Below are 15,488 nucleotides of genomic sequence, written 5' to 3' on the forward strand. Positions count from 1 at the left end.
TAGGGTGGACCCTGCTTAGAAAAGGGGACAATTCATGCTTACTACCACAAGACCAGCTCTCCTCTAGCTGGAGAGGAATACTATTTCTCTATATAGAAGATCTATATTTTTCTAGAAAATACTATACTAGTATTTTCAGAAAAACTGAAAAATTATCTGAATTTTTCCATTCGCTCCTCGGACTCCAACAAAGTTTTTAGAAAGCTTGTTAAATCTTGGCTTTTTATTCAGGTCTTTACATGATTGTTTTTATTTCTGCTTCTATGTCTTTTACTCGTGTATAGTTTTTATGTTTGTATTTTATAGATTTTAAATTAGATTGGTTTTATATTTTTAGTGTAATATTTTTATTGTCTGCTTTTTAACTTTTGTAAACCGCCTTGAGATTGTTTTTAATGAAAGGTGGTATATAAATTTAACAAACAAACAAACAAACAGTTGTTTTCAGTCAGTTTCCTAATGATTGCATAACATCGAACTTGCCTTTTTCACTTTCGCTGCACACAGATTTGGCATTTCCACAAACCAAGAAATCAATGGGCTTAAAGCATACTCAGCTATGGGATGGACAGGATTTTCAGAAAAATTTAAAGTCAGATTCAAAAAAAAGTTTCAGGTGTACTACATTTCCCTTTCTAAAAAAAAATGTATTCTGGTTTAAAATTAAATCTGAACTTCATGCGAATATCTCAAAAACTGAATGTATGACCCCATGAAAGGCTGAGGGGAGAACATCTGCAGCACAGCAGTTCATATATTTAAGTTTTGGCATGATGCTAGACGTGGGGGGGAGCAGGGGCAGATAAGTCACCACACAAGTGTCATCCATTTCTCTTTCTGAATGACCTCGTATACCTCTTATGCCAGCAACTCTGACTGCCACTGGCTCGGAGTCAGTACTCCACTTAGAAACATTTAAGACTCTAACAACCAGCTACTTAGTATGCACTTTTTATTTAGGAAGAAAGAATCTGAATAAAAATATTTGATTGGAATCAATGGCTCAAGTCAGCCTTTTCTCCTGGCCAAGGATTCCCAACCTTGCATCCCCAGATGTTAGTGGACTAAAACTCCCATCACCCCTGCCATGATGGCCTTTGCCATTTGGCCTTCAGCCACAGTGGCAGAGGATGATGGGAGTTGTAGTCCCAACATCTGGGAACCAAGATTGGGAACCCCTGTTCTTGGTAATTTAAAATGCCGATTCAAACCAATCCAACCTGCTTAACTTTGTATTGGATTGTGACCACAGTACAGTACACAGATCAGAAGCCCCATCAACAACAGAAAGCATCTCCAAACACTGCACTGGCCGCAGAGAACATGCACCGTCGGTTTCCATGCCTTCCATACAAAGACCCACAGAGGGAAAGTAGCATCATATCCTTCTCTGCTCAGAATAAAAATTCCATCTCAAGCCATTACTTGGACTGGGAAGAGGGTTCGGATGCAAGCAAAGAGGAGGGAGAAATTCAAAAGACCACGTCCTGAAGTCACCACAGGGAGGTACAGCTAGATAACCAGACACACATTTTCAGAGACAAGCCACGGCATGCTGAAGAAACACACTGATTAGTGAAATGCAAAAGAAGTGAAAGCAGATTACCTGAAGGTTTACTCAGCTTTGATGGTAACATAGGGGGAAATTTCTCCTTTTCTTTAACAGAAGCAACTCCTCTCTCAGCTTCCTTTCCTACACTGACTACCTCCCTTTCTGCAGGCAAAGGAGGAACATCTGCAGGTAGTGAGGGCTTCTTAGGGGCTTCAGGCACTTCTCTGTCCACCTTGTCAGAGGGCTTTTCCAAGGCAAGTTCTTGCTCTTCAGCTTTGACATGTACATTCTTTAAAGACAGGTCCTGTGCTACTTCTTGGTAAGGCAACTGTCTCACCTCTGTTTTGACTGCGCTAAGAGTCTCTCTACTTTCATTTTCCTGTAATGCGCTTTTTTCTATAGCTTCTGTCACCAACTTAGCAGCTTCATAAGGGCTTGTGGGGAAGTCTTCGGTCTCTGGGGACGATTCTTCAGGTGGCACACTATTGTCTGACATTTGGGGTTCCTTAGAAACAGGGAAAGCATCTGAATAAGTCTTGAATTCTTCCATGTGCAGCTGGGGAGTCTTTTCCTTCTTGGCTAAGTCTGCAGTCTCCCCTTCCAGAAACCAAGCAGTGGACACATTTTTGGAAGGTTCCAGTTGAGGCTGGAAGGACTCCAAGTAGGGCTTGGAAGGTAAGGACACCTCACGTTTCTCCTCCTGACCTCCTTCTGGTACAATCTTGGTCGCAGTTTCCAGGGGTTTGTCTGTCACGGCTTCTCTCTCTTTCTGATCAATAGCAAGTTCTTTCCGAGTACCAAACAAGCCACTTTCCCCAGATGGCAGCAACGCAGCCTCAAAATGCTTGGTATGTTCAGGCACAGGTTGGGAAACACATTCAGCCATCTTGGTATAATCTGTGAAGGCTGGAGAAGCAGAGCCAGGGACACTGGTTTCTTTGACTAAGTCACATGCAATGGAGATATAAGAAGTCTCCAAGTTTTCTGGAGCATTCTTATACTCTGGTTCCTTAGTAGCAGCATCAACCTTGGTTTCCTGTGCTTGGGTGGCTGGTACATTCATTGCCTCCTGATAGGACGGAGGCTTCTCAGACTTCTGCAATATATTCTCATAGTCCTCAGCGGCGGTGGCAGCAGCAGCGGAGGCAGCAGTTTCTAATGGAGAGGCTTCAAGCTGCACGATAGGACCACCCGACCCAACAGTGCTTGCGTTCAACGGTGCTTCCATAACTATATCTGGCAAGACAGGAGATGGAGTCGTTTCCGACCCTCCTTCAAAGGAGGGACAAAGCTGGGCTGCAGCATTCAAAGGCTCTTGCAACAGCTCAGATGTTTGAACCAGATCAATCTTTGTTTCATAAGCAAGCTTGGGGCTGATTGCATCATGCAGTTCACTCTCATAGGCTTCTTGAACTAAATCTGGAGTGAGGCCTTCAGACGTATTAGCTGCAGCATCCACAGGGGACTTCGGCAGACTCTCTGCCTTCTCTGAATCCGCTTTCTGGCCCTGGCCACCTACCAACTCTGTGTGGACACCACTTGGTTCAGTGCCAAGATGGGCCTTCATTTCTGCTATCTTTTTCTCATCCGTTTTGTTTTCAGAAGCCTGTTCCTCCACCAGAGGCAGAGGCTTGGGTGCACTGCCCTCGACTGTCGCGGCCGATTCAATCTTGGCACAAGTAATATAAGCTTCTAAAGACTCTTTTGTCGCCTCTGGAGTGCTTGGGAAAGAAATGTCTTCATTGCTGCTTTCACTCTCTTTTTCAGAGTCTTTTTGTGAAGACAAAGTCTTAGCTTTCTCCACATCATATTTATCTATGCCACTTTCTAATTTGCCATCCCCCTGATTCCTAGCGGAATCTTTCCAAGCATTCATCTCATTACTAGCCCACGTTGGTTCAAAAGGCTTGAAATCCACGTACTCATCCCTTGCAGAATAGTCGTCTATGAAATCAACTTTCTCAGCATGATCATCGGCATCATATTTCCTATTCTCAAAATACACCTCTTTATCCTGCTTTGCAAATAATTCAACAGGAGAGTCTGGGGATGAGTCCTGCTGGTGTGCAGGGAATTTTCCTGTGTCGGACCTAACTTTCGTGTCCACTGGCTCCTCAGTCTGAGAGAGAGAGAACAATGCTGCTCCAGAAAATGGGGGGAACACTCCTGAATGCTTTGATTCTGGAGCGTCGCCATCATCAGCTGCAAGGAATGGGTTGCGTACATTTTTGGCAGCTGTTTCAAATGCCTCAATCTCAACTTGATCATAACTGCGTTTGGCAGATGGTCCATGTGACACTGTCTCAAGGGCTGCATACTCTTTAAAAGGATTGGCGGAGAGAGGAGAGAGGGAGGGAAGAGAAGCAGTAGCGTCAAGCGGGACAGCAGCAAAGTCTTCGGGGCCAGCTGAGGGCACATGACCCGGCTGTTCTTGCGAATCCATGCCTTTGTCTGTGGCCGTGGACAGAAAGGAAAGTTAGCAAGAGTGCAAGTGGTCTGAAAGTTAAGGCAAGTTTTAATGACAGCTTCCAATACAGTAGCTAGGTTCAACTTTTACTACTGCAAAGAACAGTAGGGAGAGCGTGCAGTATTAAGTTAGCAAAAGAGGGTAAATGTTAATGAAGCAGCAAGATCTATGCAACCCAATTAAGGTTAGAGAGGCGCTCATAACCATGCCAAGTACCAAGTTTTACAAGAAAAGGGGAATATCAGGTCTCATTCCCCCCCTTCCCGCCCCGACACTTTTTTTTTTTTAAACAATTTGATCCAGCACAGACAAAACACTAAATGACACACAGGCTGGCAAACTTCCTATCCCCACCCTTTCCCTTCCCGATATTAACCATGGTTTCCCATTGCATGTCTACCAGTGCTAACCATGTCTGAACACTAACTAGGTTACCCCTTAACCAGTGTTTTCCAAGCAGCGGTATCATTCTCACTATAATGAGAATGCTGTTTAGAAGTAACCATGGTTAGCACTAGGGAAACAAACAACTGTAAATCCTGGTTGAAGCTGGGAAGGGAAGGTGGAATTCACACTGGAGAAGGAAATCATGCAAGCCTGCAGCTCACTCTTAACCATGGCTAAAAGAGCTCCAATTCTGACATCATACTAAACCATGGTTAGGCACGACAATCATGGCCCTTGGGCTCTGCTCAAGGGAAGGAACTCTTCTACTTCAATTCCTTTCCATTACAATTTCTGATTTAAAACAAGCTGGGATTTTGTTCTGATGCCTGAACCCAGCAATCCCTGGCTGGTTCACAACCTGCATGAAAAGGAGAGAAAGTGTGTACAAGGCTGAGGTTCACAATAGCTTGCAGTTGTTGTGATAAACCACAGTTTAGCACAATGTCTGAACCAGACTGCAGTGCAATATCTGTACTAGTCCACCGTGGCAATACCTGACAGGAGGAAAGTCTGCACAGTAATTACAGTTATGTCAGAATGTATCAATACTAATACTATATTAATTCATTACAATTAAAGCTGACTATGTCAGCAGAAGCAATTATACTGTAAAACAATTAAGCTGTTAATAGCTACAAGAGTTCCTATAGAGAAGAATCCAAGAATTTATGGACAGCTGTGATTTAATTTCAGCACTGATACTGCCAGAGTCTGAATTTTGAGAGAGTAAAATCTAAGTTTTCAAAAATTTAGAGGACTTTTTATTCTTGGATCCGTGCCCGCTTTTTAGTAAATACATCTAGAGTCTATTAGTGGGAGGGGAAGACTCGAAGGACACAGGACAGGGCTGGCCAATCTGAGGCTCTCCAGCAATTGTTGTACTACAATTCCCATCACCCTCTGCTACCATTTACTGTGGTGGGGATGATGGGGGCTGTAGTCCAACAGTACAACTGGAGGGTCTCAGGTTGGCCAGCTGTGACACAAGGCATCCTCTAATGCAAAGGGCTAGCTGAAGTAACTTGCCTGCAGAAGAGGGCATCAGAGGTTCAGATGTAACAGGAAGAGCAAAAAGGGTCTCATCTGAAAAACAAATACAGTATGACCTCAGCAGAAATAAATACAGAAAAGAAAGTTTTTCGGAAGAAAAGGGGGGGGGGAGAAAAAATAGTTTACAATATTTAATAGCAATTTTACTCCCTTTTTTTTTTAAAACACAAGACAAAATTTGCATGCAAGAGCTCTTCACTCCACAATGAAATTTCTGCTAAGGAAAGGGACCCTCATTGCAGAAGCAGATATAAATATGCTGTATACGAGGGATACCTGGGGATCAGGATCATTAGCCCCACGGCTCAAAGTGGAAAAATTCCAGGGCGCGTCAGCCGCTCCACCCTTGCTTACCATCCTAGGTCACTGAGAAGTCACCAAACACTCCACCCTGCCTTCTAAATATGCAGCTTTTATTCACATGACCACTATCCTGGGAAGAGTCTTCTGTTTTCACCACTCTCCCTCTTCCATCCCTTGATTGACACAAGAGCATTAGGGGTTGTGTATCTCACAAAAAACCTGAAGCACTACAATTAAGTTAGCAAAAACCAAAGCCTGTATCCTCCAATTCATCAGCCTCAAAAGAGATTATGCCAGAACCTGGAAAGCTGAAAACTCCATTGTTTAATTTCAGCATAAAATCAAGGAGGTCACCACAACATCAAGGAGCACGGTGGAACAGATTTCAATATCCTCCCTTAATCTCAGCTCACATACATTCCTTCTGTCCAGGCAGACTTCTCCGTACCTCAGTGCCAATCAGTAATGCATGACCAAAGTAGAACTATTAGTTAAAATAAAGCATTTGCTAAGAAGCTAGTGGTATTTCAGCTTTGTTTCAACCATTAACCATCAAGTTTTACACACCCACTTAAAAGGAGTGAAATATCAGTTGGATAATGACTAGGAAGAATAAGTGTTGTGCAAGGGACACCTGGGCCCTGCAGGAGAGAGCCGACAAGCTTGTTAATGAGGCAAGACATGAATTTGGTGAGAAAGAAGTTGTGAATATGAGCAAGTCAAAGCAGGACTGGAGAGTAGGGCAAAACACACAACACCTAAACAGCAACAAGCATGAACAGCTGATCTGGATGCGCACCTGCACACCAAAGCCTGCCTGGTTTTGTAGTCATTCCTCATCCCCATAGGAACACAGGAAGATGCCTTGTACTGAGTCAGACCATTGGTCCATCTAGCTCAGTATTGTCTACCCAGACTGGCAGCGACCTCTCCAAGGTTGCAGGCAGGAGTCTCTCTGAGCCCTATCTTGGAGATGCCAGGGAGGGAACTTGGAGCCTTCTACATGCAAATGTTCTTCCTAGAGTGGCCCCATCCCCTAAGGGGAATATCTGACAGTGCTCACACATGTAGTCTCCCATTCTAATGGAAACCAGGGTGGACTCCGCTCAGCAAAGGGGACAATTCACCACAAGGCCAGCTCATGTACACAGGAGCATGTCCAAAATGCTCCTAAATACCATGCTACTAAAAGAGTATCCCCATCCGCATATGTGCTGTTGAAATGACAAAAATAATTCCTTGTGTGAGTGTCTATGTAGAAGCCACCACACACAGATAATCCGTGGACTTTGCCATATCATTCTAAAAAGCAACATTAATCAACCTTCTCTACTATGCATTAATTAGAAAGAACACATGTTTAATACTCAAATTGCAACAGTTATACATATATTTTTGAATCATCTGGGTTGGATAATTTCAGCACATTGTGCATGGAGGTTGGCCATGAAACCTCAACTGCTTCAAAATATGGCAGCCAGAATGTTGACTGAAAAGTGCTGCTCTGAACACACATCACCTGTTTCAAAAGTTCTGTATTGGCTTCTAATGTGTTTCTGGGCTCAATTCAAGGTGTCGGTAAACAACCTGGGACTACGATGCTGGAAGTTGTACCTTCTCCTCTATGAACCTGCCTATTATTATCTATAATTATTTCACTAAGCTGACCAGGCCAGATGCGTGCCGGGCGGAAATGTGTGGGGATGTTTGGCGAAGCGCGAGAGGGAAAGGCAGAGAGGGAGGCAGCCAGCAGGGAGAGGTTCGGAGGCATCGGCAGTGAGAAGAGGAAGGAGCTAGGGAAAGAGGAAAGGAGGAAATGGCCCCCGAAAAGCCAAACAGAGTCGGGGGAAGAAGGAAAACAGCCCCAAAGGACTTGCCTCGATTGGCTGGTGAGCGCTGGCTGGCAATAAGACAGTGGACACCTGCCCTCAGGGAGCAGTACAAACTTCGGTGATTGGGGGCAGCTGGGAGGGAGCGACTGGAGCTAGCTGGACACACGAGGATGGCCAAAACAAGGGAAGCAGGTCCGCTTCACCGAAAAAGAAAATGGCGGGCGGTGGCAGCGGGTCGCAAAACAGTCTGAGGAGGCAGCCTGGCCTGGCCGCCAGGAGGAGGAGGTGGGAGGCGGCAGTGCCGGGAGGAGAAGGAGGAGGCAGCAGCGGACTGACCTGGCCGCAGTCAAGAGGCGGCAGCAGGCCCAGCCGCAGTAATGGAGGCAAAGTGAGGAGACAGCTGGGCCTTCAGGAAGAGGAAGCGGCGGTTAGCAGTGAGAGGAGCCCAGCCGGGAAACACGCAATGCTGTGTGCAGGGTCTGCGGGCAGAAGGTGAGACTGGGGCAGTAGGTGGGGGGAGAGGGGAACCACCGGCCCCAAAGAGTGCACAGATGCTCTGTGCGGGGTCGGCAAATAGTAGTAGCAGTTGCTGTTGTTGTTGATGATATACATGTGGCCCTCATTAGCCGCAGTCCCACCACCCGTGATTTCATGTGTCCATGGTGGGGTCCTAGAAACCCAATTTATTTATTTGCAGGGCAAAAATAGGGTGGTTTTCACCTACCCGCAGTTCTTGAATGGCCAGAAATTAGGGATGTGCATGAAACCGCGGCAGGGCGGTTCGAAGGTGGCAGCGGTCTCCCCTTAAGAGCAGGGGGAGGGTGCACTTACTCCCCCCCTCCGCTTTCCCCCCACCGGCGTCAGTTTTTTTAAAAGCCCATGGGGGTGGCAACATACCTCCCTGCCGCCCCGTTGCCCTCGTCTTCCAGATATGACCAGAAGTCGCCAACGCGCCTGTGCATGCTGGCACGGGCATGATAATAAAGTTATCTGTATGAAGAGCTGTTTGACTCCCCACCCCGCATAGCATCCTGAAGTTTTATACAAGATCTTTGCTCTATTTCTAAAGAGTCTAGCACAAAATGGATGCAATCTTTATTTGGGCTTTGATCTCTGAAGGTATTGGGCTACATAAAAAGGATCCTGTTGCAAAGTTAAGCATCAGAGAACTGAGGAATCCTAGAATTTGGTTTTCCTCTGCACACTTAGTCAACAAAGCAAAGATCCACTGGAGAAGAACAAAGAGACCTCCAAAAGCCACATTCTAGTATTACATTTATGTAATACCAAAAAGACACAAAATCTTAAGCAGCTAGCTTTGGCATTTCTTAAGAACCCTTTATCAGGTTGGGTGGTGAGAAGGGGGTGGGGCGGAGGAGGTAGGGACAGAAGCTGGGTCTGGTGAAATCCTGCTCCCCCTGCCATAAGGCCTATATTTTCCTAAAAAGAGTCAGAAGGAGTTTTCAAACTCACACTGTTCAACCTATTAGATGTTATCTCAGGCTGCACCCAGGGCACATTTGGAGTACTGTGTTCAGTTCTGGTCACCATATCATAAGGAGGACATTGTAGAACTGGGAAAGGTGCAGAAGAGGGCAACCAAGATGATCAGGGGCTGAGGCACCTTCCTTACAAGGCAAGGCTATAGTACCTGGTGCTCTTTAGTTTGGAAAATAGGCAACTACAAGGAGACATGATAGAGGTGTATACAATTATGCATGGAGTAGAAAGAGAAAATTTTCTCCCTCACCTACAACACTAGAACCTGGGACCATCCCATGAAACTGAAGGTCGGGAAATTCAGGATAAACAAAAGGAGGTGCTTTCCCCACACAGTGAATAATTAACCTATGGAATTCTCTGCCACAAGATGTGGTGATAACCACTAGCTTGGATGATTTTCAAAGGGGCTTAGACAGATCCATGGAGGATAAGTCTATCAATGACTATTAGTCTGATGGCTATAGGCCACCTCCAGCCTCAGAGGCAAAATGACACTAAATACCAGTTGCAGGGGAGCAACAGCAGGAGAGAGGGCAAGCCCTCACCCCCTGCTTGTGGGCTTCTTGGAAGCATCTGGTGGGCCACTGTGTGAACTAGATAGGCCTTGGGCCTGATCCAGCAGGGCTGTTCTTATCTTCTTCCAAGATTAAGAGGCATCAATGGATGAATCTCTCCCACACTTTTAATCATCCAGCAGATATTTTTACACTGAAAGAATGTCTCTACCCCTACCCAGAAATGGGACTCAAGGGGGTTGTTTCATTTTTGAGGGTGGAACGTCATGCAACCACTACTACCAATCTAGCTTCTATTGACTTTCTGCCTAGGAAAACAACTAAACTGATCTCCAGCTTTGTGGAAAAAACAATACCCCATTCTTACTCCAGTGTTCTTCTCTGTCTTGCAAGGGGCTGTGCGCTCTGATTAGCGTTGGAGACAGAACAGAGTAAACTGCTTGATTGTTATTTTTTCTCAATGTGGGGTTAATTATTGCAGTAAAAGATAATCCTATTTGTTCTGCATTTCTTAAATACCCCACTGTTAAGACATTAACTACTGACTACAGGAACTTACGAACACGCTAAGAATTGCAGGTGAGATGTGTGTTTTTTTCCCCATTCACCAATCTGCATAAGATTTGTCACAGGCTCCTTCATGTGTACATTTGTGCTCGTTCAGTACAACGTGCTGAAATTTGTCATCTGGATGTTCTCTTACTCTAAGAGTTTCTGGACGGAAGGGCAACCCTAGGAAGCAACCCTGGCTTTCCCTAATGAACTGTGAGCTTCTGTAACTGAAGGCTTAAGAGAGGACTCTTGCCCAGTGTTCTAACAGAGATCCCCAGATGCTGTTGACTACAACTCCCAGCATCTCCAGCTGCAATGGCCTTTGGCTGGGGATTATGGGAGCTGTAGTCAACAATAGCTGGGAATCCCTGTTGCAGACTGTCTCTGCCTTCTCAGCCCCAAAGCAGCACACTCCAGAAGGTCTTAGTTGGAACACATCAATGTTTGGGAGGAGATACTCTTAACGAGTTTAAATATAAGCATACGGAGGCAGAAAATGAGAATTATGCAGTTAAACATAAGAACAGCCCTGCTGGATCAGACCCAAGGCCCATCCAGTCCAGCATCCGGTTTCACACAGGGGACCACCAGATGCCTCTGAGAAGCCCACAGGCAAACAGTGAGGGCATTGCCAGGGAAAGGTCCTCCAACCCAGGGATTCTCAACATTGGGTCCCCAGATGTTAGTGGATTTCAGCTCCCATAATCCCAAGCCCCAGTGGCCTGAGAATCCCTGCTCCAATCCCTTCCCTTAAAGCATTCAGGAATCCTGATCTATGTATTTCAGGCAAAGCAAGAGAGAATCTTCTGGAGTTACTCTCAGTGGGCTGGTTCCAACACCCCATGGAACCACGGATAAAGTTTGGCTCAGCATAATGTCCCCAAACCTCTGACAGGCTAGCAAGAGGACTTCACGTATTTTAGAAACTGCACCATTAACAGCTTGCTAACGTGTCTTCAGAATGTTGCATTATCAAGATTTCTCAGAGTCAAAAAACTGAAATATCTTTGCAGATACTTTAAGAGGAACTGTCTGTTTTGATACTGTTTGTATTATGTATATTGTGCTTATATTTTTACAATTGTTCTTTTGTGAGCACTTTAATGTGAGCTACATAATTATTTTATGAGCACAATTTTTATTTTGTGAGCATTTCGTTGTGAGTTGCATTAGCAAGAAAGTAAATATAAGTGGTTCCAAGGTTTATTCTAAGCCTTGTTTCCCACAGAGAGCTGGCCCTGTAGTAAGGTGTGCCATCAAGTCGATTTCGACTCCTGGTACCCAGGGGCGGATTAAGCTTTTTGCCACCCATAGGCAAAAAGGCTTTTGCTGCCATTTTACCTTAAACAAAAAAGGTTTATCTTTTTAAAAAATAAGGTTAAGGCGGCGGGACTTCCTCCTCTCCCACTCTACCCTTTCTGCAGCAGCTGCTGCCCACAGAGAGGGGCATCAAAATTCGAGGAGGGGCAAAATTTGCTGCTCCTCAAATTTTGCTGCCATAGGCAAATACCTGTTCTGCCTCTCTGTTAATCCACCACTGCTGGTGCCCACAGAGCCCTGTGGTTTTCTTTGGTAGAATACAGGAGGGGTTTGCCATTGCCTCTTCCCACACAGTATGAGATGATGCCTTTCAGCATCTTCCTATATCGCTGCTGCCCAATATAGTACCAGCAGGGATTCGAACCGGCAACCTTCTGCTTGTTAGTCAAGCAGTTCCCCGCTGCACCACTTAAGGTGACTGGCATAGTAAGCATGAATTGTCATCTTGGCTAAGCAGGGTCAGCCCTGGTTCACATTTGAATGGGCAACTACATGTGTGAGCACTGTAAGATATTCCCTCTAGGGGATGGGGCCACTCTGCGAAGGGCACCTGCCTGCTTTAATGCAGAAGGTTCCAAGTTCCCTCCCTGGCATCTCCAGATAGAGCTGAGAGAGCCTCCTGCCTGCAACCTTGGAGAAGCTGCTGCCAGTTCATGCAGACAATACTGAGCTAGATGGACCAATGGTCTGACTCAATAAGGCAGCCTCCTATGTTCCAATGCACCCCACCACTTGAACTGTACCACGTAAGTGCTGGAGGGAATCACATGCTTGAATGCTCACAAGTGCAGAAGTTGTGCACACAGAAAGCAAGCATGTCAGAAACACCAATAAGGAAATGGAGGAGTTGGCAAAAGAGTGATAATGGGAACAAACCTGATTTACCCCCAAGGTTCCTTATTTCTGTAACTAAGTCATCATCTAAGGCTAAAAGAGAAACACTGCAGGCAAGAGCAGGCCCTTAAGGAAGAGTTTCCAAGTTCATGAAGTTCTGTGATTATCCTCGACCATTCCAGAGAAGAACTAGAATTTAAGTTGATTACCACTTACAGTGAATCTCAAGGATCATCAATAGCACTGACTGTTCTACTTCTAAATAAGTATTACAACAGGCCTTGACAAAATCTCTTTGGATTCAGGAACTAGCCAATGAACACTTGACAAAACCACCAGACTTTGTAATGGACACTGTGGAGGGGGAGGGTAAGTCATTTTCTTTTTCTCCTTTACAAGCAATGTACCTAGAAACGAAAACAACAACAAATGTTGTTGTGAACTGCCCAGAAACTGAGTTTTGGGCGGTACAGAAATATGTTAATTAACTAACTAACTAACTAAACAAATATTTATATACTGCTTTTCAACAGAAGTTTCCAAAGTGGTTTACATAGAGAAATAAAAAGATAAATAAATAAAAAAGATAAGATAAGATAAGATGGCTCCCTGTCCCCAAAGGGCTCACCATCTAGAAAGAAACATAAGACACCAGCAACAGCCACTGGAGGGATACTGTGCTGGGGTTGGATAGGGCCAGTTGCTCTCCCCTTGCTAAATATAAGAGAATCACCACTTTAAAAAGTGCCTCTTTGCTCAGTTAGCAGGGGCTGAAAACAGGACTGCCTGGGACAAATAAATTATTTCTCTGTTAAATTAACTCTACCTCTGAATATCTTAGTCTAGGCACTGCTGTTAAATTTAAAAGTGCCATGGCTTCCTGGTGCCTGAGATTTGTCAAGCAATGTGAAAACACACACATACACACACACACCCTTCCTTCCTATGACCCGTTTGAACTGTGTTTCCTAGCACACATGCCAATTTGTCACCCGGGGTGCAATCCTGGGGCACAGAGGCCATGGCTTGAAGGCTCCGTGCTCAGGTGAATAGGGGCTGACGATGCCTCCTGTCCCACCACTGCACTTGCCACTCGAGATTAAATGAGGTACACTTTCCTAGCAAGTGGGTGTGTAAAATTGGCCCCCACCGAAAGACTGCAGCTGCCAAGAGGCACGAGAGGGGAGTGGAAGAATTGGCCATCCTAGCCTATTCCTTCCTCTCTGCCCACATCCAGACTGCTGGGTGCCCAGCTTGCCAGTAACTCCTCCTCTTGAGGAAACAAGCTCTAGCCCACCACATGCAGCATTTACATCTGCTCCTGGCAAGAGCACACTTGTAGGTTCTGGACACTGCATGCCCTACTGGGAGAAGCAAGGGCCTCCTTCACTTTCCATGCCCTGAGCAGGCATCTACAAATCCATTCAGCAGCACACAGATCTTCTCCCCAGAAGGCTCATTTCCACTGCCATTTTCGAGAAGGTAAGAAACAACAGGAATCCTTTCTGAGCAGGAGGAGAGGGCTCCCGCTGTTTCCTACCATCTCCAAATGCCAGTGCAAGTGACAGAAGACCCACTTCTTTGCCTGAGTGTCAGGAAGGAATCAGAGGAAAGAGGGGACTGGTGGCAACCACAAATAGTTGGTTAGTGAGCTAAGCCTAGATTTCTGGATACCTGGCCCTAAGGCCCTTGGCAAGCAAAATCCTTCATACCCTGGCCTGTCCTCACCCTCAGAGTGGGATGGTACCCACATTCATAATGTCAGCCCAGAAGCATCAGAATGAGCACCGCAGGTCTCTCTGTAATTAGATCATAAAGTAAGACCACTGAAGAGTGTTTACTGGCAGCTATTCTGTCATAACTACAAATTCATTACAAAATCCCCCAACTTCTATCAGATGCAAATTCAACAGATAAATAGACCTCAAAAGGAAATCTGTGCAATAACTGCATCCTTTCATTCCCAGATGTTTCATTCATTGCTATCATAAACAATTAGTGTTTACAGCTACTGATCCCCCCCTCCATAATGACTAAACATTCGTTAAATCAAGCTCATTATGGCTGAGAAAAGCAGCTAATGATTTAATATCTGTCCCCAACATACTGCCACTTGTACTAACATTCTGAACTGGAATCATAACCTGTAAAAATAAATACATAATTGCCTCATTAGACTTGCATACAGTTCAAAACAAGCAAATAGACAGGCAAGGGTTGAAGCCATTTTTTTAAAACTTCCCAAAAGCAATCTCCTAGAATCACCCCACCCTTGCAATGCTATCAAGCTGAAAACCTAAGTGATCTTGCATTAAATATACATGGTCGTGACTATAACCAGGCCTGCACAAAAGAAGCTGCAGCCTCCTCACTGTCTATTTGTGGTGCACTAGAGTAATTTCAAAGATCCGCTCCTTGCAGTTCTTTCCCTGTCTGAACACCTAAGGCCCGCCAAAGCCCAGAGTAGGAGGTCAGATGGCAGAATGCCTGCATCATTCCATCTGCATTCTTCTTCCACTGCCTGGATTCAAGAGGGGCAGCCTATTCTCCAGCCAATTGCAGCCAGCCAGCCATGCTGTATGGCCACCTGCATTCAAGGCAAAACCCATAATTGCTGGGAGAGCGAGAGCCTTGTGCGCTGAAAGTATGTGTGCTCTTGCCAATGAACTCAGCAAGGAGGAATAGAGGTAAGGGGGTAGGGAAAGAGAGAAGACACAGACAGATGGAAGGAGTGTACAGAGTTGTGGGGGAGGGGTTAGAAGAAAGATCTGGAAATAGAGATTGCTTTTCTTGCTGTCAGTGCAGTAATATGGATCTTGAGTTAATAAAAAACAGAAAAGTGGTGTTGAGTTGGGCACACAATGTAACGTATGGATACAATGTGGAAGACAGACTCCTAACACTGCAGACCTCAAAGGGCAGGGAGAGATAAGGAGGGTTCACATAATCAACGGGAATGTTCAGGTTCCCAGCAAGTGCCAACTCCCAGTGGGAGTATTCTCCAAACCCACCAGAGACCAGTTCCCGAGTCTTCCGCCTGACATTTGCCCAACATTCGACACCCACCTGTAATCTACATTTGCAGCTGGGCAGAGAATGTCAGGTGTAAGCCT

At 45.4% G+C, this 15,488-nt stretch overlaps 1 protein-coding gene across 3 annotated transcripts in view; it reads right to left on the bottom strand.

Annotated features, from left to right (window-relative positions):
• The window catches only part of RTN4 (reticulon 4), an 83,273-nt gene that overhangs the window by 53,216 nt on the left and 14,569 nt on the right, over nt 1–15,488 (bottom strand). Inside the window, exons 2-3 of one of the 3 annotated variants that reach the window (XM_053245967.1) lie at nt 5,493–5,549; nt 1,607–4,003 (exon numbers count right to left, since the gene is read on the bottom strand). The exons of 1 other annotated variant lie outside the window; for it this stretch is intronic. In XM_053245967.1, coding sequence (XP_053101942.1) covers nt 1,607–4,003; nt 5,493–5,549 — 2,454 coding nt within the window. The remainder of the gene's footprint in view (nt 1–1,606; nt 4,004–5,492; nt 5,550–15,488) is intronic. One more of the 3 variants, XM_053245973.1, reaches the window with a different exon arrangement.

The sequence above is a fragment of the Hemicordylus capensis genome, chromosome 1, assembly GCF_027244095.1.
Source record: "Hemicordylus capensis ecotype Gifberg chromosome 1, rHemCap1.1.pri, whole genome shotgun sequence".
NCBI lineage: Eukaryota > Metazoa > Chordata > Lepidosauria > Squamata > Cordylidae > Hemicordylus > Hemicordylus capensis.